Raw genomic sequence first — 25751 nt, forward strand, 5'->3', positions numbered from 1 at the left:
GCCTCCATGGTTGGCCTGTTTTATTTCTGTTCTTTGTTCTTTCTTTCTTTTTCTTTTCTTTATGTCAGCCTCAGCCTCACTTCTACCAAATACTTCCCAACATACTGCGGAAGTAAACTTCTTTAGTGCTTTATTTAACGACTATATGAATATGACTCTTTTCACCTTTCTCTCTGAAAGAATTTTGAGTTGGGTTGTTAGTTATGAGAAGACAGAAAAACATTTGACACCTTTCCAGGGTTCAGATCTTTCAAGGAATTGAAACATCTCAGAAAATAATGAAAAGGGATCAAATTCTTATAAGTCTAATGCTACACAGTTGTCTAATCTTATAATTCTGGTAGCTATTTACAGTTGAGACATTTTTTTCTGCTTCTTTTTGACATACCCCTTCTCCTACTTCAGATCTCCCCTGGTCTTTGGGGTTTTATTGATTCGTCTATCCCACAGTGCCACTGTTCATCCATCCATGCCAGCATCTTTCCTATTCTTTCTTCTTCCCTTCCTTCCCTCCCTCCCTCCCTCTCTTGAAATCTTTATTGAGGTTTTATTCCATGCCAGGTTGTTTCACCAGCTACTGTTAAGGAGGAAACTGACTTGAGCCACTGCCATGAATGAACTTTCCACATGGTTATAATTAGATTAGGAAATCTAATCTCAACCTGACAAGGATTCTTGGTATTTTATTCCTCTCTTTTTAAAAAAAAATCTGTGCCACATTTTCCTTTTCCTTAACAGTTTCCTTATGCCTTTTTCCATTCCTGTCTCATGTATTTATGAATTCTCCTGGATATGTCAGTATTTCAGTTGTCAAGAAATGTCAATCAAATTCCTTTCATTCATCAGTTATAGTCTGGGCATTTGAGGTTGAGTGGAGAACAAGATGAAGCCTCTGCCCTCATGAAGTTTCCATTCTAGTGGGAGAGACAAATCTGTGAAGAAACAACTGAAATTCTTTCTAATAGTGTTTTCTGACATAAACAATATGAAGGGTGGGAGTGTGTTGCCACTTTAACTAGTGTGATTGGATAAGGCCTTTCTGTGTAGGTGACATTAAAACTGAGGCCTAAATAAAGAAAAGAAGGTAGACAGGTGAAGATCTATGGGAAGAACATTTTGGGCAACAGGAGCAACAAGTTTAGAGGCCCTGATTCAGAAGCAGCATGTTGTGTTTTAGGGCAAGAAAAATGGCTAGTGTGGCTAGAATAGAATGAAGAAGCACAGTGGATGAACACGTAACTTCTAACCCATGCTAAGGTGGCTGGGTGTTGTATTAACTTCTGGGCTGCTTTAATGAATGATCACAAACTGTATGTCTGGAAACAACAAAAATCTATTATCTCGCAGTTCTGGAGGCTAGAAATTTAGCATCAGTGTGTATCTGTAGGGCTATGTTCCCTCTGCGGGCTCCAGGGAAGAATCCTTTTTTTCTCCTAGCCTCTGGTGTCTCCCAGTGATCCTTGGTGTTCTTGGCTTGTAGATGTATCATTCCAGTCTCTTCTTTAGTTTTCACATGGCTTCTTTTCACAGCAGCCATTGGATTTATAGCCCATCCTAATTCTGTATGAACTTAATTTAGTTACATCTGCAAAGACCCTATATCCAAATTATGTCATTGTGTTAACTTCTCCACAGAAACAGAACCACAGCAGAAGATAACAGAACCAATAGAGAATGATTTATTTTGAGAAATTGGCTCACAGTTTCGGAGGCTGACAAGTCCCAAGATCTGTAATCAGCAAGCCAGAGACCCAAGAGAACCAGTAGTATAATTCTAGTGTCAAGACTGGCAGGTTTGAAACTCGTGAAGAGCTGATGTTTTTATTGTGCCTGAAGGCACAATAAAAAATTGATGTCCAGGGTCAAAGCCAGGCAGGAGGAATTCTCTCTTATCTGGGAGAGAGTCAGCCTTTTGTTCTTTTCAGACCTTCAACTGATTGGATAAGGTTCACCCACTTTAGGAGGACAGCCCAGTTCACTCAGCATATCAATTTGAATGTTCAACTCATCTAAAAACATCATCACAGAAACACCCAGAATCATGTGTGACCAAATATCTGGGCACCCCATGGCCCAGTGAAGTTGAAACATAAAATTGACCATCACAATCACACTCTGGGGCTCCTGGTAGACGTAAACAGGGGGACATTGCCCAATCCATGACAGGTTATTATCTTAAAAGCCATTGGAATATGTTATAAGGATTGGAGTTGTAGTTCTTACTTTAAAATGTTTATTTTGCCTTTGATATGAGGAACTGTCCATGAAGATGAGAGCAAGAATGAAATCAGAGGTAGAAGCCAGAAGGCTGAGATGAGAGTTGGTGACAACCTGAAGTGGGCATAACAGAAGGTTGAATAATTGATGTTGGAAGTGACATAGCATTTTCACACCTGATGCTTTTATCAAGTTGTTACTCCATTTTTACTTGATTTCTTCCAACAAGGATATGCTTATTTCTCATTCAAATATATTTTGTGTGTGGTTTTTTTGTTTTTTGTTTTTTTGTTTTGTTTTGTTTTTGGTTGGCTATTAGTAATCTTATTTCCAAGGCACGTTTCTTTGGATTAAGATTTCAGGTTTTTAAAACACTACTGGAAGATATGTGAATGAGCTTGTTTTGTGACCTTTGCAAGAAACTTACTTGTTCATATAATTCCTGGCATGATCCTTCTCCTTTTTACTCCCAAGAGAGAAAAGCATAACATGAAGGTGGGTAGCCAGGGATGTTGACTACAATTAGTGATTTGGAAGAATTTTAAAATATTCAATTTAAATTAGCCCTAGGGTCAGAACACACATTCTCACCTAGGGGTGGAGTACACGTGTCCTGTCTGTACTCAGGGAGCTGTAATAGTAGCCATGGCCTCTCTGTGTGGATTTATAATGAATGGAGCACATCTATTTTAGATGGGTAATCAATTTTGAAATCCCTTGTTGTAAGTATGCTGTTAAAACAGAAATGTTAACTTCATGAGTTTAATGAGTAGCTTCGATGATAGCTTAGTGACAGAGATGGAAGGAAAGGCAAGTGGGGGGAAGTGAGAAGAGAACAAGTGTTTAATGAATATCTACTTGCAGACTTGAATGTCAGCAGCAACATTCTCCCTCCTGGAAAATGTCTTTCAACTGCGCATCCCATTACATTCCTGCAGCTCATGGTAGCATGAAGATTGAGACAAAGAGTGTGCTTCTAAGAAAGCTCTCCTTTACAATATAATGAGATGGAGGTGGGTAATTTGCAGAGATCGCTGGAGCAGTGGTCAAATATGAAAAAAAAAAAAAAATCCAGCAGAATGAAAAGACCATGTTAAACAGGAGATGGCTTATAATGAGCCCAGAAATTGCATATCAGGTAGCCAGCTGGCCAGCATTTCCTCATATCCCTGTCTTCTCATGCAAACCGCTGAAATGTTCTCCTACTCTATTTCCTCAACCTCTTAATAGTTCTCATTTCTACCTACTGCATTGAAAATATGAATGAAATGGCAACTCTACCACTTGAAGAAATAAGAATGAAGCCCTTTTCAGCAGAAGTATTTGCCTAAACATGGATGGATAATATTGTTTCAAATGCTTTTGAAACCAAGGAAACTTCTGTTTCTTTCTTTAAAAAATCCTCTTAATTTTCAAGTCACAATTTGATTCACAGCCTTTTCAGTATTCTGTGGCCTCTTTTGCTATATAGTTTGGACAGACTTTGCTTGAAGTCTCCAAGCAAGGAAAATGGAAGCCCTCCCTTATTGGAAATTAACAGGGAGGCTTGGCACGGTTCCTCATGCCTGTAATCCCAACACTTGGGAAGCTGACACAAGAGGATCACTTGAGGCCAGAAGTTTGAGACCAGCCTGGGCAACATAGTGAGACCCTAACTCTAGGGAAAAAAAAGTAACTGGGCATGGTAGTGCACGCCTGTAGTCCCAGCTACCCAGGAGGCTGAGGCAGGAGGATCACTTGAGCCCAGGAGCTTGAGGTTGCAGTGAGTCATGATCTTGATCATTAAAGAAGAGTTTTGTCAAACTGTTCAATAGTTAGGGTATTAATTAGCACCTGTCTTCTTTCCTGGTTCTTTACCTTTTGGTGACTGTCTCTTCTTTGGTGACTGTGTCTTCTAAAATGAGAGAGCAGTACCAATCCCTAAATATACATCTGTAAGTGAATAACTTACATAACTTACAGCACATTTCTTTTTCTTTTTTTTTTTTTTGAAACGGAGTCTCGCTCTGTCGCCCGGGCTGGAGTGCAGTGGCCGGATCTCAGCTCACTGCAAGCTCCGCCTCCCGGGTTTACGCCATTCTCCTGCCTCAGCCTCCGCAGTAGCTGGGACTACAGGCGCCCGCCACCTCGCCCGGCTAGATTTTGTATTTTTTTAGTAGAGACGGGGTTTCACCGTGTTAGCCAGGATGGTCTCAATCTCCTGACCTCGTGATCCACCCGTCTCGGCCTCCCAAAGTGCTGGGATTACAGGCTTGAGCCACCGCGCCCGGCACAGCACATTTCTAATAATATTACCGCTGTTTCTAAACATTCCTTTGTTTTGTTTTTAGCATGATCTGTTGTTGCCTGTGTTCATGTAATTTCTGTCTTGGAAAATTATTGAAGCCACCAAATATTTGCAGCTATATTTAGATATAGACTTAGATTAGAAATATATGACAGAGACTCTTTTCTGGGCCTTTTTGATCGTAAGACCTCAGGGATATATGATAGTTGTTTTGAGCCTCAGCCAAACTGTGGTTTCCCTGTGACTGATAACTTCTGTTACCTATACTTTGATGGTGGGGTCCTGTTGGTGACCAGGCGTAATTTCTCACTGAATACAAGGCCGTAGTCAGAATCTTGGGGTTGTAGGACTAGATAAGCAGAAATCTTTTTATTTAATAGATGTCACTCCTGCTGAAATTTTCCAGCTACACGACTGAAGGGAGTTGGCAAGTAGCCAAGAAAAATGTGGCGGAAAGGGTGTAAGAGGGGAGGAAATGTCAATGCCATGGACATTTGGCAAAGTCGATCAGAAGAGGGCTTTTCTACACATGTGTTTTCTGCCAGATCCTAAAATCAAAACTGAATGCCATGCATCTTTTCCCTTAAAAAAAAGAAAAAGAAGAGTACAGTGGGTTGGCACATGTGAATGGCTCCTGATACAAGAATCTGTATGCTCTCTAGCAAATGCTGAAGCAAATTCCAGCAGACCTTTAATGTATATGGGGATCTTGTGTCTGTGTTCCCTCGTGTGCCTGTGTTTGTGCCCGTGTCTCAGGGAGGGGGGTTATAAGGCAGGGTGCTTAAATGCTTTGTTGCATTATGTTAATTCCTCGGCAGTGCAATCAAATTCATGTCGTAATTAAAGCTGTCAGTTGGAAGGCAAGCCAATCGCCACGAAAACACAGCATAACAAATGAAGTGAAATGATTCTGCGTGTAGCTATACAATGCTTCGCCAGGCATGAAATTAAATAAGTAATTTGATGTTGACATCAGAAATTGAAATGATACCCACTGTTCCCTCATTCAGTCAGACCTGCATAAACAATAGCCAGAACAAATATGCACAACAAAGCCCTCTTCTCCACCCAGCTCCCTGAGTAATGTACAATATATATGCAAAATGAGCATAACAGAGCTTTCCGAGACCTGAAGGATGTAATTTTCTTTGGTATACAATAAGATGATATGTATGTGGGGATAGGGAAGTGGGCTTGGTGGGAGTACTTCTCTTTCTGGGATAAAATACATTTGCAGGAAGGGAAAGAAATGAAATAAACAAATCCCGTGGTCTCTCTGAGTAATTCAGCCTAAAATGAGTTTACTTCCCAGGGGTATGGCTCCAAGCTAGTGGAGACCTAACTTGACTTTTGCTTTCTTCTGCTGCTGCATGGAGGGCTGTGGGTGCTGGAAACAGGTGCTGCTGTCATATGGCTAGTCACTAGTATGAGAAATTGTCTCCATGACTACTGTGGATCTCCCTCCATACATTTACAGGATTAAGAATGCAGCAGGATTTTAAAAAACTGAGTCCAGTGAGCAAGATCACACATCGATGGTGCTTCATTCCCCTGAGTTTGTGTGAAACACTGAGATGAAGAAAGTTTTGCTTTGGGAGCTGCATTTAGGAATGCCCTGAAGCATACTCTTCTTCTTTGATGTAGATATAGTTACAGTACCATATTTCCTCCTCAAAGAGCTTAACATCAAGAAGAATCACATCTCCGGTATTTTTATAGATGTCAAATTCTCCTGAGCCATTTTTCTTATACATAATCCATCCATTCATTTATTTATACATTCATTCAACAACTCCTTATTAAATGCATCCTGTGTGCAAGTCATTGTGTGAAGCCCTAAGAAGCAATGATGAATAGGCCAGATGGTTACTGTTATCTGAAGTTTCCAGAGTAGGGGGCAGGACGTGTAGGCAGAAGAGCTAGCAGTGAACAGAGTAACTGTTGCATCAGGGCAGAGGTCATTTTGCTCCTGTGAAGGTGAAACACCCAACCCAAGCTCATCAGGGAAGAGGCCTGTCTGGTGCAGGGATGTTTAGCTGAGACCTGCAAATCTATTCAGCATTTTCTTCATCTTCATTTCAAGCTTAATCACAAAGAGGAATAGGATGCTAAAATGAAATAATTTATAAGGAGAGGTTTTAGGAGAAAAGCAAACAAAATGAGAATCTCAGGCAAGTTTAAAATACATTTTTTTTTTTTTTTGGCTGCTTTTCCCAAACAAGTGATGCCCTGCATTCCTTTCAGAATTAACATTTTTAAGTTCCCTGTGTGTCAGAACTATGACAGCCTAAACTGGTAATTCTTGTGACTTAAACCTTTCAGAAAAATGGTGCTTTTCACTGCTCCTCTTGGCCCACACATTCTTTGCATTTTAGTCTACTAATTACGTTTACAAAATGTCTCATTTTTGAAAAGCACCGTGTGTGTACTAACTGGTGCCTTTAGGGAATAAACTGGCAAGTAGGTCATACACTGGAAAAGTCATCCAAACCCACTGGGCTTTTTATTTTCAAGTCAGTCTGGGCTTTTTCCTCTTGCCTGCCCCTTTGCGGCCACAAAACGGAGTAGCTTGAGACCAGGGCATTGAATGTCAGCAAGTCAGGGAGGCAAGCTGATGCGTGTCTGTTTAGTCTCAGTGCAGGGCGAAATGCCATCATTAATTCATTACCCAGCTGCCTGTCAAATAAATTGGCAATTACATCCACCGCAGAGGCTTGGAATTCAGTAAATAGCACGTTAGCATCTCTGAGTTGTTGAGAGATGTAAAGGGGAAAATTAAGCAACACGGTGTTTGTATCAGTAGCAGATGACAAGGGGCAGCATACACTGGTGATACGATGTAGTGATGAAAAGCCTGCAAAGGGCTAGTAATGAGCTGTGTGGATTGGAACATGTTAAAAACCATTGCTGATTTTCCACTTTTGTCTTTATGCTTTATTGCAGAGTTCAGCTCCTTCCAGCTTGGGAACAGGCTACTTCGTAAGTCTATCTCAACTTCCACATATGTGCCTTGCATTGGCATTGATTTCCTTCTATAATGAATGCTCATTGGGATATGGAAAAAAATCTGAGAATTTATCTCTCAGTCCTGAAGAGCAGACTGATTTCCATTCTTTATTAGGAATGGTTTTGCTTTTAGAAGACATAGCCTCCTGGGCCATAGGGATCATAAGTAAGTCCAAGGTTCCTAACACCCAGGACATTAGCTCCTTACCTGGCCATGTAAGGAGATACAGGGAACCCTGATTAGCTCGTGCCACCATTTCTCCACAATTACCTTTTTAGTAAGAAGTGTCATGTGGGGGTTGGAATTCAGATTATGCATTGAGATATTGATTTCTTGAAGAACATCTCTTCATATAAAGCGAGTTGCCTTTTTTTTGGTGGGGAGGATGGGGAATGGAGATAGTATTTTTTAATGATTATTTTCCCTCACAGTCTGGGTAGCTTGCCTTTAGGTTTTTCTTTCAGCAATAATTAAACTAATATACTTATTTTTGCTAAAATGCAAAGTGTATTTCTGAATCTTTTTCTCTGTCCTTTGGGAAAGATGGCACTGGGGTGACCCTTCAGGGATTATCACAATATTGTGATAATCGTGAATCTAAAATTCATTCTCAAACAGCAATTGTCACTTCATTATATTTATTTATAGTGAAATTCTCCTTTCTGGATTTAGTGATCCTTTTCAAGATACAAATAAAAAAGAATGACAAATAAACATTATTTGTACAGTAGGATAACATGTCAATGTAGAAGTCTGTTGTGATACTTAAAGGAACCTGATTGGTGTTCTAAGTGATGAACACTGATACAGTCATGCCTCAGCATTTTCTGAGAAAATAGTGAAATCAAGAAAATCAAATAAAGTGGAAAATAATTAATTCACTTTAGTTGCTTTTAACTTTTGTTTCCAATGCTAATTACTCTGGTTTTCTTCTGCTCACATATTTCTCTCGATACATTTACATTAAATGTATGGAAACGAGCATCATTTCATTAATAAATGAGTATTTTCCAAGCTTAGCAAAAGTGGCATTTTCTAGATGTTGACTTTTTTTTTTTTTGGTCTTTATCTATAATAGGAGAAAAAGTAGAAGGATGATTTGGACCTGCTTAATACAGTTAGCACACTTACCCTTGCTCCTACTTATTGTGGCTGAATATTCATGCTAACAGAAACAAGCAGGATACATTCAGTATCCTGCTTCAGCAGTCGAAATAACAGACGTAGCCCCATCTGGCATCTCTTCACACCAGGCTGGATGTGGGTTGAGATGCTGGAAGTAAAATCTGGAGACTGCGATATCTATTCTCCATCCAAAAGCTAAAGCCTCCCCCTTTGCTTGCTTCAGCAGAAAGAAGGCCAAAGCCACTACCTTAGTCCTCAATCATTTCTATACTGAACATTCTATACCTTAGTCCTTGATCACGTCTATACTGAACATTCTAGTGTTTTTTTTATTGTCAGTAGGATCACCCTGAAAGAAGAAAGTCATTTCTCGAAACATTGAGATTTTCATTATGCTTTTGCAGTTATTTTCTCTCTAGTTCCAAGAATGGTTATTTTATTCTCTAATAATATATTCTTATGATTAAAGAGTCTTTAATTACAAGTCTATTAATAAAATGACTTTTACAGCACATTGGATGAGTATAAAGGTTTTTTCTTATTTTGGTGAAATTGCTGGTAGACTTACTTTGCTTACATAAAAATCTGTCGTCTTACTAGCTTACATGGAGAAGATATATACCAGATGTATATTCAGCTTTCAACTATGACAAAAATGCCCTGCTAGGATATGTTTCCAATAATGTGATTGTTATGTTATCAGAGTGCAAAATCCATTGATATTGTTGCCAAGTCCTCATGAAAAGTATCTTCTATTTCAACTTTCATTCCAATAGTATCACATGTAATAATTTCAGATACTAACTTCCACACTGGGGAGTTTCATACTTTTAAGTGGAAATCGTATGTGCACAACTTACATTAGTTCTTTGCCAACATATTATTTACACTGTGCTTTGTGATTTGTGCTGTCATAATAGCTTTTTACTTGTGTCTATAAAGAAGGCTCAGCTTCAGGTAAGTGAAATGGTAATTTTTCAAGTCTATCCTTAATCCTCTTCAGCATGTCTTTGAAATGTGGACGGAGGGAAATCACCTGCAGAGTCCATGAGCTATTAGCGCAATTGAACCATAACATGAAATCTGGTATAAGAAAGCTGAAGGCACTTTTAGCAACCTAGAACTGTTTTCTTGAACACTTTCCCATGCCCCAACTTCACAGTCTTTCTTTGTTTCTATTTTATACTCCTCTAGAGCTTTTGTCAACAGAGGTAAGATGCTATTCATTGTGTATGTTAATAATAGACACATGAGTGTATACATGTGCAGGTGTGTGTGCATGCACACACACACATACACACCCTTAGCCAGAACCGGTATATTTTACTTTCAGTTCTTTTATCTGTAGTGATACATTAAAGGGTTTAAAGGAGAAGCCTTTGTTTTTGATCTGGTTGTATTTGTTTATATCTCCTTGGTTTTGTGTTCCAAAGATGTCTGCTTAGGTCTGTCACTTTTCCAATCCGTTTAGAAGCAGAAGATCTGAGAAATGAGAACAGCAGCTAAAATCAGTATTTACATAAGCATATTGCAAAGAATTCTTAAAGTAGACAAAATAGAGAAGGATTGGAACAAACTTTCTACATTTTTGGGAGCTTTTGAATAATGTGGGTGTTATACACACAGAGAGACACACATATATATTCATTACATACTCATGCCCAGCTCATATTCTAAATATAAATGAAAGTATAGACTAGTTGGAATCGATTTGCTTTTTTTTTTTTTGGCAAGAGTACTAAAACTTGTTAGAGTGTGTGTAGGATTCTCTTTCTTTTTTTTTTTTAAACGTCAATGCAGTGAACACATTTTCTTTTCAATTTAAACGTTTTAAGCTGTATGTTCTCCTTAAACATGTATTTGAGGTTTCATTATGCATAGTGTGTAATTAAGAACTTAGAGGCAGAATGATCTTTAAGACTACTTGTATGGCCTTGGTCAGGTTATTTTATGTCTCTGAGTCTATTTCCTTATCAATACCTGCCTATTAGTGTTGCAAATATTAAATGAGATAAGATATTTAATGAACACAGAATATCACTCTATACTACCAGATAATAAGTACTGTCTTCTGTTATTCACACAACCGTGTGTGATGGAGCAAAGTTGGTCTCATCAGGTGGCCGTGCAATGTTGTGCAAAGTAGGTTTTGTAATTTGTACCTGTAGGATAGGAATATTTTATTCTTATTACATTCTTCTTGTAGCTTTCGCAAGAGCATAGATTTTGTGTTTGATCAGTTATATACATTTTTTTCTGTATGTAAACAAAACACATAGGATATTCATCCTCTGTGATTCTATATGAACATGATGATGTTGGAATGAACTGTTCTATTAGCCATCCACATATTATGGTTGCTCTCTGTAATTTGTCAGTTAAAGTGACTTGTGTGTATTTTCTTCCTCAGAAGCATTTAAAGCACTTGGAGCTTTTAAAGACTGCTTAGCAGCTTTTAGAATTGGGCTGAGAGGTTAAGGAACACCTGTTCAATATATTCCACTTTTATGAGCTTGTATCACATTTGCTCCTTTCTGACAAGAAAAAGAAAAATTGATGCCCTAGCATATATGAACACAGTAACTGAAATCAGTAGAATGAAAAGACCAGTGAGAACATCTCATGTTGGCCAGTTGTCTGGTATGTCATCACAGGAAAGATCTGGACTCATTCTTTGTAGCACTTGACTCCATGTGGAGTTGGGAGCTACTTTTGGGGCAACTAACCAGCCAGGCAGAACTTGATTCCTGGTGTAAGGAAAGTATGGCCTTACTTTTTTCCAAGTGACATGTTCTGCCTTCTCTGGATAATTTTCAGCCTTCTTCCAGGTTTGAATCTAACTGTCTTAGAACCACAGCCTCAAATAGCTTGGATCCTGCTTTTGTAAACTCCAGTAATTTCTCTTAAGGATTCTCAACTAATAATTTTCATCTTCCTCAATTGGGTCACGTCTAGTAATTGACATACTTTAAAGTTATCAGGGAAGACAACTCACTTCTACTCGGTGATTAAAACTGCCACATTATGTAGTAAAGGGGAATCGTGTAGTGGTATACATCTTCAAATGGGATTTGTATAATTATTGTTTTCCTGTGCAGTTGAATTACTTAAGTTGTGTATGTAGTGCTGGTAAAAGGCTGTAAGTGCAAAATATTGACCTGTAGCCTTCCATCCAGGGTTATAAAGGTCATAATGGGAATATTCTTTGCCCCTTTCTAAGTTTTTGACTATAAATCCTTGAAATGTCTCCTGTTTTCGTTTGCTATAATTTGTATAACTTCTTCTTCTTCTTTTTTTTTTTTTTTTTTTTGACAGGATCTCACTGTGTCACCCAGGCCATAGTGCAGTGGTATAATCACAGCTCACTGCAGCCTTAGCCTTTCTGGGCTCAGGTGATCCTCCCACCTCAGCCTCCCCAGTATCTGGGAGTAAATGTGCATGCCACCACACCTGGCTAATTTTTGTATGTTTTGTAGAGATGGGGCTCTACCATGTTGCCAAGGCTGGTCTTGAACTCCTGGGCTCAAGCTGTCTACCCTCCTTGGCCTCCCAAAATGCTAAGATTACAGACGTGAGCCACCACGCCTGGCTGTATAACTTCTAAAACTGATTTGGTATTTTGTTTAACCATAGTTGCTTTTTAACCATTTTCCCATTTGCCCAGATAATACTCACCAGTGATGCTTGCGGCTGCAACATTTATCTTGATATAACTGCCAGAAAATATCTTGCTTTCATTATTTTCCCATCGCTTTAGTATATTGACTTTGGAAACAAAAGACATCATTCTACTCTTAGCATTCTATTTTCAGTAGTGGTATTGACATTTATAAAATATAGTAATTTTTATAAATGCCACCATGCCCAACCACTTTTAAATATTTCTGACACATTGTATTCATTTATTTTGTGGGGGTGAATTCCTTTATTAGAACATTCAAATTAATAATTTTGCTTGGTTTACAAGAAAACTGATGCCATCAAGGAAGTTGAAAAGTTACTAGGCAAATTTCAACAAAAATTTCTATAATTTATAAACGAGGGCTGGGCACGGTGGCTCATGCCTATAATCCAGCATTTTGGGAGGCTGAGGCGGCTGATCACCTGAGGTCAGGAGTTCAAGACCAGCCTGGCTAACACAGTGAAACCCCGTCTCTCTACCAAAAATGCAAAGATTAACTGGGCGTGGTGGCATGCACCTGTAATCCCAGCTGCTCGGGAGGCTGAGGCAGAAGAATCACTTGAACCTGAGAGGCAGAGGTTGCAGTGAGACAAGATGGCGCCATTACACTCCAGCCTGGGCAACAAGAGTGAAACTCAGTCTCAAAAAAAAAAAAAAAAAAAAAAACAATTTATAAATGTTGTTGAAAATTCAGTTTTTTATTTAATAATAATCCCAGTCTCAGATGCCCTTTCATTCTTTGAATTTGCATATCTCTATAAGATTTCTCTTTCAAACATTTCTGGTTGTCTTATATATAATACCTTGTATAAGCTGATCTAGCAGTGGCTAGATAGGATCAGATTCAGATTTGGATTTTGGCAAGGATGCCTCATAGATCATGTTGTGTGCTTCCATTAGGAGCCACATATTTAGTTCTTTATTTTTATTAATGTTAACAGCCATTGATCAGACTCAGTGTTCATTAGGAGCTGCAAAATGGTGATATTGCAGTTCCATCATTCTATAAAGAGAAACATCTACATTAACTACAGGTATTTGGTTATCCTGAGGTACAGTTAACACATTGTATTTAAATAAGAGGGTTTGAGCTCTCCAGAGAACCTATCACTATTTATAAGTTTTCTTATGGGTTTTAGTTTCAGAAGTACAGATACATCAACCTGGTGCTGATGACAGCTCCATCCAAAGCAGAAGAAATAGTCTTCTTACCCACTTGCCAGTACTTGCTGTGATGCTAGGAAAGGATTTTGTAATTCAAGTTACCTGTTAAGTACTGATATTTAAGATAAATAACATTAAGTATTTTAACACTTCCCGCCAAATAAAGACCCTAACCTTTGTATTTATTAATGACACTAGGTTAATGAATTATTGGCCATTATTTATATATTGACAAAAATCTATTATAATGGAAATATTTTTGAAAATCTAAATTTTGTCTAGAAATCCATGAAGGTTATCCAATTATTATTAGGGCATTTGAACTAATTGATAAAGAGTTGAGTTGGAAAACTACTCTCCAGATGGATATTTCATTTCATTTTAACTCACAAGTATGACTTAAATGTCTACTCTTAGTTCGTAAGTTGCACAAGTATGACTTAAATGTCTACTCTTAGTTCTTAAGTTGCATAATATGTAAGCATGGCCCTCAAGTCAACGATGTGTGGTTGAATTTGAAGCAAAGCAAACTGATTGGTCTATGAGAAGTGTAAGTAGAGCACTTGGAAGTATAAAGGAGGGTCAGTTAAATGTAGCAGGCTTAAATTGTGCTGCGCTTGATGGATGTTTAGATAGTCAACAGGAAAAGGGTGGAACAAAGTTTGAGGCAGAGGGAGCAACAAAGACAAGAACACAGAGAAATTGCATAATAGTGTGGATTGAATTGACTGTATGATGTCTCTGGGGAAAGACAGGACTTAGGTTGTCAGGGAATGTCGGCTGATTACAGGGAATGTGGGATAAAGCCAGGGAGGTAGTTGGGTGAGTGGGGAAGAGATGGTTTATAGAGAAGGATGTCAAGTAAAGGATCAATGACTACAATACTCTTACTTGGAATTACAGTCCCCAGAAGAGGAGATTCGAATGTAGGAAAATGGTGAGTTTGGAAGTTAGAATAGGTAGTAAGAAATTTTTTTTTTTTTTTGAGGCGGAGTCTTGCTCTGTCACCCAGGCTGGAGTGCAGTGGCCGGATCTCAGCTCACTGCAAGCTTCCCCTCCTGGATTCCCGCCATTCTCCTGCCTCAGCCTCCCAAGTAGCTGGGACTACAAGCGCCCGCCACCTCGCCCGGCTAGTTTTTTGTATTTTTTAGTAGAGACGGGGTTTCACTGTGTTCGCCAGGATGGTCTCGATCTCCTGACCTTGTGATCCGCCCGTCTTGGCCTCCCAAAGTGCTGGGATTACAGGCTTGAGCCACCGCGCCCGGCCGGTAGTTAGAAATTTAAGTGTGTATTTAAGTGTAACTTAAAATCTAGGACATTATCAATGCATTTGAAGCTACCTGTGTACTGTGCAGAAACATTTGGGCAAATGAAATTTGTTGCTCTTCCTTATGGTAAAAACTTTGTCACATTTTTTAACTGTAACCTTCAAAATACTACCCTTAACTGTGTTTTCCTCCTAGTAACAAAACCAGAATCTAAGGCACATGCTGATGGACTCCTCCACGTGGCACAGATAAACTCTCCAATTTCAAGGGCCTTAGACAGAAAATATAATTGTATTTCCCATGTCTAATTCTTACCCTTTTTTGGTCATGTTTTTGATCTGTTAACATTTTAATTGAGGGAATAGGATCAGTGAGCCGGGAGCAGACACACCTTGACTAAATGAACAGTACAAGTTAAATTCTGGTGAGAGACATTTACACATTTGTAGAATCTCTACAATAGGATGACTTTTCCAGCACATCCTGTAGAAATTATCTTCTGCCTACACACTATATTTAACTTCGGCTTCCTCATTCAGTACCAGGGAACTGAGAAATTTGACAAAAGATAATCAGGTGAGAAAAGATCAATTGCTGTCTCTAGTTGCAACCAGTAATTTGAACCCTTTCATTTTCTCAACATTTAAATGAGGGAATGGGCTGGGTATTTTTAAACATTTGCTATCTACAGTTATCTTTGTCATTGCTGTTGCAAACTCCTTAAGGAGATGAGCGGAAAACTTAGGTGCTACTGATGGATGTGGGGAAATAGCCCTCAGCCGGGATCTCTCTGTCCTCCTAACCCCCATCTCTGGCCCCTGAGATTTAGAGGGAAAAAATGATTTTGGAGAAAAAAGATTTAATGAGCCACTAGGCAAGAGAGTGGCGAAAGGAGCTTTATTTCTAATATTTCAAAATTTATTATTCCAGCTGCCTTACAACTAGATGTCTGCCACGTGCAACCATTGCTTGTTGCTGGCCTCACTGCCTTTCTTTGCTATCCTTTGAGCCACAGGAATGCAAGGCCATAGTGATGCTTAGTGAACACTGTTCTTCACTGTCAACATTGAAAGGAGTCCCGATTTCAATGGAGTGGCTGAGTCCGCCTTTTTTTGAAAGTAATGTATTTTAAAATTCATTATGAACAATAATGCAATTATTCATAATGAATAATGTTTTATATTTGCGTCATTCATTTAGGGCTAGTACATAGATATATTGAAGCTGTTGGCTTAGCCTGTTTCATAGCTAGTAGATCCTATTGGACATAGAGATGAAGCAGTAAAGGCTTTAGCACAGTGCACTGACAGTCCCAGAGGGAATGGACAGGTCATTGACGTGGAATTCTGAAAGTAATTTTATTTTCATTGTCATGTTTTCTGACATTGGCTTTAAGGAAGTTTGTCTTATCCTTGTTGGAGATTTCCACATTACAGAAGTGTTGCATTTGTTGATACGAGCTATACAAAATGAGCCACAGGCAATGTCATTTCCGGAGGTTTACTCTGATTACCCATACAACCCTTATTTTGATAGATTTAACTAGCCTGGAGTTTTATTGACTATCACTGAGAATCTTTCAGATCAGAGGACTCATTCCTTTGCTTAACTACTTAAAAAAATATTTTTGCTGAAATTGTAAATTAGATGCCTCCCAATCCATTGCATAAGAAACTTATAGCTTGGTGAAACACCAAGAGTATCATTTGAAAAGAGGTTAAAAAAACACAACTGGGGCTTGTTAAAGAGGAAAAGTGGTATTTTAACTCCAAGTGTCACATTCTCCTATAGTCAGCTCTAGCAGTAAACAAGAGTTATTGGAGGCTTAGATAGTTTGAGACACTTCACTTATCTCTCAGTACTTGACTTCAGAAGCCAAACATTTAAAATTCGTTTTGCTCATGTAAAAATGTTTATCCATTTGAAATACAATGTCATTTTAACAAAAGCACCCTGGTGACAAGCTGTTTAGATATAGCACAGTTGATAAACTGTCAGGTCCTGTACACATACACTTGAAAGGACCAGCACAGTAACACAAGGATTGGCATTATAAATCACTGTTAACAAACCTTAATTTGCTTAGTAGGCTAATGAATGGTCTCCAATTTTTCTTCAGTAATTAGCTTCGCTAACATCTGTGTCAAAGGGACCTTCCTTATACTGTATTTAATCTCTGCTCTGAAATCTTTAGTGTCTAGTTTGCAGGATGAATAAAAACAAAAAACATTTCAGTCTCCATTGACGACTCCCTGGTAATAAATCCAGATGTAGGGATTGTGGCTGTTTTCAAGTAGAAGCATTGCCAAAGGTGATGACTGTCTATTAGGGCTTATAAACTGTAATATAATCACAGATTTGGAATGGAGTGGTGAAGCCAGATAATTGCAGTGTTTCCTGTCTAAATGTGCTGCTGTGTGTATGTAGTGGCCTCTGATTTTAAGGAGCTGTTAAAAATGCAGCAAGGCGTAACAGCTGTGGTTCCTAGAATACTCCTAATATTTCATATGTTCATCACATCTCATAAAATCTTGCCCAGACCAACAAATGACTACTTATATGTACAGCTGGACTGCCTTAGAAGGAAATTAGAGAGAGTCTGAATCATGTAGGTTAGCATTACAGAGACCCACCAAGAGCTCACCCAAGCCCATGCTGTGCCATATTTCTCTTACTGCTCCTAAGAGTTCTCCCTTTCCATTTTTAGTCCCTAAAGAGAACATTCGCCTCTTACTGTTTGTGAGCAGATCTTATCAGTAACTTACTTTTTCCTACCTTTGTGGAAAATAGACCCAACTTTGCCAAGAGAACTTAGGGTTCTATACTGGGCAGAGAAATTCAGGCGAAGTTAATATCTCAACCGAAAATCAAAAAGAGACAAGAAATTTAGTTCTCTTAGAATTTTTTAAAATTAAATTTTTTAATAACTTTGCAATAGAACTAGCTCTGTGATATGAAAACCTGGTTTTTCTGGGAGGAACATTAGTACTAGGACATTCTGAGAAGCAAAGGAAGCTAGTGAATCCAAAATGTTCTTTTAATCAAATATTAAACAGCTAAGCATTATGACAAAATGGAAGCCTTAAACTGCATTTGTACAGAGGCATAATAGAGTCACAAGTTATTTTCGCCTAATTGTTTCTAAATTGCCCACTTTACTAATTTGGTAATTGCAGTAGACCTATTATTTTGGTTTTACATAGGTTCGGAGTTACAGAACCTCTAGGTCAGAAGGGACTTCAAAAATCACCTTACCTAATCACCAATCTGAAACATAACTCAACAAGTTATGTATTATTAGAGTAGGCTGACTCTAATATTATTAGAGTATTATTTGGACTGTGACCTTGCTCATCCTGGATACCGTCCTTCAGTTGTTATAGTTGAAAGTCACATTAATTTTTCTGCCATGCTACAGTGTTTTCTTGATGTCTGTGACTGTTTTCATATGTGATACTGCTACATCTTTTTTTATCAAAAAGTCTAATGGATTCTGTCTTAAGAATAGGGCCTTTATTTAAAAATCTCTGTTGAAGTTTGCCATAGTATACTTAGTATACTTGGCTTATTACTTTAACTTATGTAGATTCTGTCATGTAATATATTGTTGTTGCTCTTAGTTCCACACTGGTGAAAATCATCAAGTGCTACAACTGTGTCTTTGTGACAGTTAAATTTCAGTGCTACTAGATTTTACTCATTGCTCTTCTTGTAATGCCCCATGATTTGATATGTGCTGGCTGAGTATTACAAGTCCTGTATATTTCTTTCCATTGGTGATTCTTATCTGAAGCTTTAACAGAAATCAGACATTGTTCCTCTGTTTTGGTTATTTATAGGTACATTTGGAAAGAACTTTTAGACAACCTGTGGGCATACTTAACATACTGTATCTTTTTTCTTTGCAGTCATCCTGTACAACTGTTTTAAAAAAAATAGCTGTACAAGGAGAATGTGGAAACCATTGTTCTGTTACACAATGGCAAAATAATTTAACATTAAAATATACCTGTGATAGACTTAGTTGTAATGTGGATGTATTCATGGTAAGCTTATCTGAGTTATTCTAATAAGCAGTGTTATGTAAAAATAAAGGAAAGAATATACTATAAAATAAATACAGTTTGATACAGTATTTATGTTTTAACAGATATGCTTGAGTAGTTTAAATAAATGAAAAAACTTTCTATTATTTGTAGTAGGTCTATGTTATATACAGTAGTGTCCTGGGAAATTCTTGGGTTGTGACATACATATAAATTTTGAATACAGAAGGGATAAGTTCATTTTAGAAACTACTGCAAAGTTTGAATTGGTAGGGCCATCAAATTTGTCAAGCTTGGGTCACATTTACTTCTGTGCCTTGACCGTCGTTACATTCTGTTTTCTTTAATTTTCAAATGAAGGGTCGTACCACGCTTCTCTTTGAAGGGGCCTTTTGGTTTCAGCACATCTATGGGTATGTTGTAAACGCTGTTGTACCTTCAGTTAAGAAATGGTACACATTTAGGGACTGCTTGTTCGAGTCAAGGTGCCAATTATTTCCTGCCTAAGCACTATTTTAGTGAACTCACTTTAGTCTGAAATCACTTAAGCAATTTATCTCAGAATATTATTAAACAAGGGTAAAATCAATGCAAAGCCAGCTGTTTATGTAAATCTTATAAAAGTTTGATTTTCTTTAGATTTTTGTGACTAACAGCATCTCAGTCTTTCTTAGACAGGGAAGTGGTTAGAGTTTGGGTTCCCTAATTCTCATGTCTTACAACCGAAGCTAAGCCTCAGTGGTTGATAACTGAAGTTTTGTGACCCTCGTTCAATATTCAGTCTATTATTTTAGTGCTTTTACAGGGAAAAAAGTTCTGCTTTGCTTCTTTTCCTGCTGTGATGTGTGCATTATGTTATTTTCTACTGGGTATGATTTTTGTTATCTTTTTCAGCTTCATTGACCATAATTTTACTTATTTCAATTAACATGGATCTTAATAACATTTTTGTCTCCTGTACATTTGTGTTTGTGACATATTCTTTACTACATACTTGAATTAAGTAATTTTATTATTTTTCATCGTTCAGCAATATGCTTATTCTTGGTTCATTTACTATTTTGAAGCAATGGAATTACTTACATATTTTTATTTTTCCTTTTCTCTCATCTTCTGTTTTCCAGCCTCTACCTCCATTTGGTCCTATAACATGATAAAATTGCAAACATGAGCCTGAATAATAAAGGATTGCTTCACTGATTGCTAAACATATATTATAGTGCTTTAAAACTCATTTCAGGTCATCGTGGTGCCAACTAGTTTGATTACAAGCATTTAAGCTGTCACATAGAAAGCCTTCCACTTCCTAGAGCTTCAGTTTCAAATCATGAAAACTGAATGCTCTATACTTGTCTATGTACACAGCTCAATTTTATTATTTTGGAAGAAAGCTATGCCTGTTACAAAGATCACTCATAATTTCAGAACCTGGATAAAGCCAGTGTGCAATCCTGGAGCACAGACACAATTTTACAAAAAAAATTAAAATATGCACGTGTACATATATGTAGGTAGGGACTATCAAAAGAGATGTCAAAACATCTATTTATTCTCATTTTTGGATACACTACACATTACCAAATTGTTAAAATGTGGTTATTTAAGTATCATTTGGGCCAGGCACAATGGTGCATGCCTATAGTCCCAGCTGCTCGGGAGGCTGAGTTGGGAGGATCATCTGAGCCCAGGAGATCAGTGTTGTAGTGTGCTATAATCATGCCCGTAAACAGCCACTATACTCCTGCCTAGGCAATATCTCTTAAAAAAAAAAAAAAAGTAAAATCATGACTCTTATACATTATACAATTTACATGTTTAAAATTTTATTTAATAATGATGGAAGTAGGCAGATATTATAACTTTTTCAGAGGTAAACCAAAAGAAAAGTCACAGTTATATATGAGGAATATTGAAATGAGTGTGTAGATTGAGGCAGAACTGACTTCAAGGAAGTCAGCTGAGTCTCTGCCTCATGACAGAGTTTACATGATGGTAGAGAATGTTTATTTTGCATTGCTATCACTTACCTACAACTTCCAGACGTAATGGAATCAGAAATTAATTATGCTGGAGAGTGTGCTATAGACAATGCCTAGTGTTTCCTTAAAGCACATGTTTTCCTATTTGATGAAAAATAGTCTTAAAGGAAGGTTTGTTTATTTAAATTTGGCCTAATCATTTACACGGGTGCACCAAGAATGTTAATTTAGCATATAAGCCTTTTAAACTTTGCTTTCTCGGATGTTTTTACAAAATACATCTTCTATTGAACTTTTAAAATATTATTTGCTGTCCTGAGGGTGGAAAGCCAAACCCAAGAATCACGGAAAGGATCACTGAAAGGAGTGATCAAGCACGATCACTGAATGGTGCTCTAGAAGTCTTCACTCAGCCCACTGGTCTTTCTGCCACCCGCAGTACCTGTAAATTTGGGTGAATTTCTTTTTTTTTTTGATGTTCCCAAAATACCCCCAAGTACCCTACCAAGAAGTGGTCTCCCTTTCCATCTATATGGCTGGATTCTGTAAACCAGCTACCGGGCTAGTTTTTTCTAGGAGGATTGGTACTTTATAGAGATAAAGTCACCTCTAATTCCTTGTAAGTGTTTAATCATATCTGATTAAATGAGCATTACTCACAAATAGAATATTCCAGACAAGATCTTCAAAATTTTTCATTCTCATCTTGGTAAATAGGAAGACCAATTCTTACTGAACCCATGTAACTGTGTTGCTATGAAAAGAAGACTTAGAGTTGCTGGATTCTGGGGTGTCGGTGAAAATAAGATACCATTTTAAAATACTTCATTTCAGTTTATAAAATCAGAATTGTTATGAGTTGTAAATAGCTTGAGAAAAAAGAGAAAGAGCTTCCTTATATTCTCAGAGAATAGAACACTGACATAAGACCAACAATACTCAGAACAATCATCCTTCATCATTTCATTGAGTCCTGTATAATTAATTCTTGCTGTACTGAATCTTGGCTTATTAATCTCATGAACTCATCTCATGAATTTCTTGACTGAAAGAAGTTCTAGAAGTCTTGACTCAGCCCACTGGTCTGGTCTTAAAGTTATTTAAGCAATGAAATCAGAAATCTATACCCAGGAGTCTATTCTTTGAAGTCTTAGTTATTTGAAGTAACTGGTACGGTTTTTATTATTATTATTATTGTGGGTACTCTGAGATTGTCTTTCTTATTTGAAAACCAGAACTCTGTTCTACCCTGTCACTGAATGCATAGCATTCAAGGAAACATAAAAGTAAAACAAAAAATGGTGTAAGTGCAGACTTTAAATGGATGTGGTTTTCACTTACAACTTTTAAAAGTGAAAAATCTGATGAGAATTTATAACAAAAATAATGTAATGTATTTGATTATTTCTGTGGCATGTAAAACAAAACTAGTAAAGAACATTTTACACAAAACTATAAGCAAATGAGCTCATAGAAACTAGGAAGATTTTCACATATTTCATTACTTTTCAGACCCAGGTATTACAAAGCAAGATAAATAAAATTCACTTTCCATGTTCTGTTCTCATNAAACATAAAAGTAAAACAAAATGGTGTAAGTGCAGACTTTAAATGGATGTGGTTTTCACTTACAACTTTTAAAAGTGAAAATCTGATGAGAATTTATAACAAAATAATGTAATGTATTTGATTATTTCTGTGGCATGTAAAACAAAACTAGTAAAGAACATTTTACACAAAACTATAAGCAAATGAGCTCATAGAAACTAGGAAGATTTTCACATATTTCATTACTTTTCAGACCCAGGTATTACAAAGCAAGATAAATAAAATTCACTTTCCATGTTCTGTTCTCATTATGCTCTTTCGTATTTTGGAACAAAGTAATACTTTACTTCAAGACTATTCATAGGGTGTTCCATGAGGTCAGAACTATTTCCATAGTATTTCTAAGATGTTATTACCATGCAATATGCTCATTATTGCTAGTTTGAAATGAATCAGCAAGTCAGCATTTTAAATTTTTTTTAAGTTCCAATTTTTAATGTTGTAAATATCAATAGTTATAACCTACACACACTCTTATAGACACAAAATAAGCTCATTGAGGTCCTCATTAACTTTTGGGGGATAAATGTAAGCTATTTGGAGACCAAAAGTCTTCAGAAACATTGCATTAAGACACAGGTGTTCTTTTCCTTGAAAAACGGCAGCACACACATAATTATATTTCTTAGAAACTCTTGCTTCTAGATATCATGTCAACTTCTTGCACTGGTTTTAATTTTTAACCAAAGTAACTAACTTCAACTTCACATAAAAAAACTGGGTGATAGTTACAATCTTCCTTTTCCATATCAGCATTTTAGAGGAGACCATGAATAAACATAACCAACTTTCTGTAGCCACACACATCTCTCATGCACCTTCATAAACTGACAATGAACACATTCGTTAACTTGACCCAAAGATAGAGTCTTCTCTGTAGATTATAAAATAAAAGCAAAAGGATGAAATTTTAAATTATGATTAGTGCTCAGTGTTTTAATAGTCCATCTTAATTAGAAATGGTGTAGCTATCCAATGAATATCTGTCAATTAATATCAGTCTAAGGTTTTAAATTACCTAAAAATCTTGAAAATTATGCTCAAGCCAACATAGTAAGAAACATAATTACTATTGAAGAAAAGTTTTTGAGAATATTGATGCAATTTGGTTGAAGAAAAATAAAGACAAACATAAACATTTTAGAAATAATCCTAGCTTGTTTGGCCAGAAAACCTGTATATTTTAGGTAAATTATCTAAAGAAGAATTAAAATGCTTACTCATGTACTTAAAACTGATGAAGAAGGCTTACTGTTTTTATTAAGCCAAGATTTATTAAACTAATCTTATTTGGCAAAGTTATACATAAATTAAGTGAACTTGAGTTTGTAAAATGTTTCTGAGGTAATGTATGCAAGAATTTATTGTGTAATTTAGTACATCTAAATGGTTAGAGATTCAGTTCTCTTCTGGGAATTTTAGGAATATGTAGTATATGTAAACACTTACACTGAATAAGCTTATTAGAACAAAACTCCTTTAGTCTTAGAGACTCTATAATCTCATTAATACCATCTGAGGTAGGAAAATATTGTACACACAATGAAAGGTAAAGGCACTTTTGAATTGTAGACACTCAGATATATAGAAAGCTTATAGTTCCAATTCTAGAATTTTAACCATAGGTCAGGAGTAAATACAGAAACACAAAAAGTTTCACTAGTCCAAATTGCAAAGAGCTATTCCTCTTCCCAGTAGACATGCTGTTCTTAATTATTTGAGCTCAAAACAGACAAATAGAGAATCAGAAAAGACTAACAGACTAGAATTTTTTTTTCTTAAGTGTTTTAAGTGATAGAAATCTAAGCTTATTGTGTGGCACATTTCTTACAGAAGCTTTTCTGTGTTGAACTGTACATTTTGTAGTTAGCATTTTCATTCTCATTGATAAATTCAATAGGCAGCATGCCAATCAACCTGTTTTAGGTTCTATGGATATAGCAGCAGTAAATAAGACAAAGTTTCTCGTTTCATTACACTTATAGTCAATCAAATTAATTCCTAATATGCCAGGTGATAATAGGAATCTAAAGAAAAATATTCATGAAAAGAGTTGGGTATTCAGCAAAGAATAACAGGGACTGAATTTATTGTTCTATTAGAAACAACCAAAACAAGAGATAAAATATATGACTCAGTGGTTTTCATGACACTGGACATAAGACAGTAAGGACAGTGATCCCTGAAAGAAAGTAAACAAATGTAGTCATCTCTTTGAGTGTCCCAGTTACTGCCTCGAGAGAATTCCAGGCCTCCATGCAGGGCAGAGGGAATTCAGGGGTACCAAGTGGAGCTCAGTGGACTTTCTGCGTTAGGAGAAGATACTGAGAGTCCAGGAAGAACAAGGTAGCAAAAATTCAAAGGACAGAGTACTAAGGGGGAGGGGAGCTGCACAGAGAAAGGACCCCAGAGATCTTCAGAGGATTGCTTTCCGTTATTCATTAGAGAGTTAATTAATTAACTCATGCATTTCAGAAAACTTCCTGATGCCTGGGAAAGAACCATCCAAAAGGATTAGAGGAAACAGTGCCTTACATTCACACATAGCCAGGAACAGTGCTAATTCTCACCAGCAAGATTGGGAAAACCACTAGACTCATGGGGCATAGAGTCAAGTACATAGTAGGGTCTTGTCTCAGTATTAAGAAATAGTCATTAACTGAGCAGTGCTACAGTTGCCCTAACACTTTTTATTTTTTATTTTTTTTGAGACAGAGTTTCATTCTTGTTGTCCAAGCTGGAGTGCAATGGCGCTATCTTGGCCCACTGCAGCCTCTGCCTCCTGGGTTCAAGCGATTCTCCTGCCTCAGCCTCTTGAATAGCTGAGAGCTAATTTTTGTAATTTTTTTAGTTGAGACGGGGTTTCACCGTGTTGGCCCAACTGGTCTTGAACTCCTGACCTCAAATGATCTGCTCACCTTAGCCTCCCAAAGAGCTGGGATTACAAGTGTGAGCCACCACACCCTGCCCTCCCAGCATGTTTAAAATGTGAGTTCTGATAGGGTCAAACTATGTCAAGTGACTTAACTGAATTCTAAAACCATTTTACGGCATTCAATTAAGAATTACCAGACATGCAAGGAACTAGGAGAATAAGACCCATAATGAAGAGGAAATCAGTCAATCAGAACTGGATCAGATGTTAGAATTAACAGAGTATGATATTTAAAAAATTATAATGGTGTTCTATATGTTCAGACAGTTAAGTAGTATAAAAGCAAAATTGGGCCGGGTGCGGTGGCTCAAGCCTGTAATCCCAGCACTTTGGGAGGCCGAGACGGGCGGATCACGAGGTCAGGAGATCGAGACCATCCTGGCTAACATGGTGAAACCCCGTCTCTACTAAAAAATACAAAAAACTAGCCGGG

At 37.3% G+C, this 25751-nt stretch overlaps 1 protein-coding gene across 1 annotated transcript in view; it reads left to right on the forward strand.

The window, feature by feature from the left end:
* The window catches only part of AUTS2 (activator of transcription and developmental regulator AUTS2), a 1233574-nt gene that overhangs the window by 544597 nt on the left and 663226 nt on the right, over positions 1-25751 (forward strand). The window contains 1 exon segment of the mRNA XM_017895186.1: positions 7448-7483. Within this exon segment, the coding sequence (XP_017750675.1) occupies positions 7448-7483 (36 nt within the window).

The sequence above is a fragment of the Rhinopithecus bieti genome, unplaced genomic scaffold (assembly GCF_001698545.2).
Source record: "Rhinopithecus bieti isolate Rb0 unplaced genomic scaffold, ASM169854v2 scaffold_23236, whole genome shotgun sequence".
Classification (NCBI taxonomy): Eukaryota; Metazoa; Chordata; class Mammalia; order Primates; family Cercopithecidae; genus Rhinopithecus; species Rhinopithecus bieti.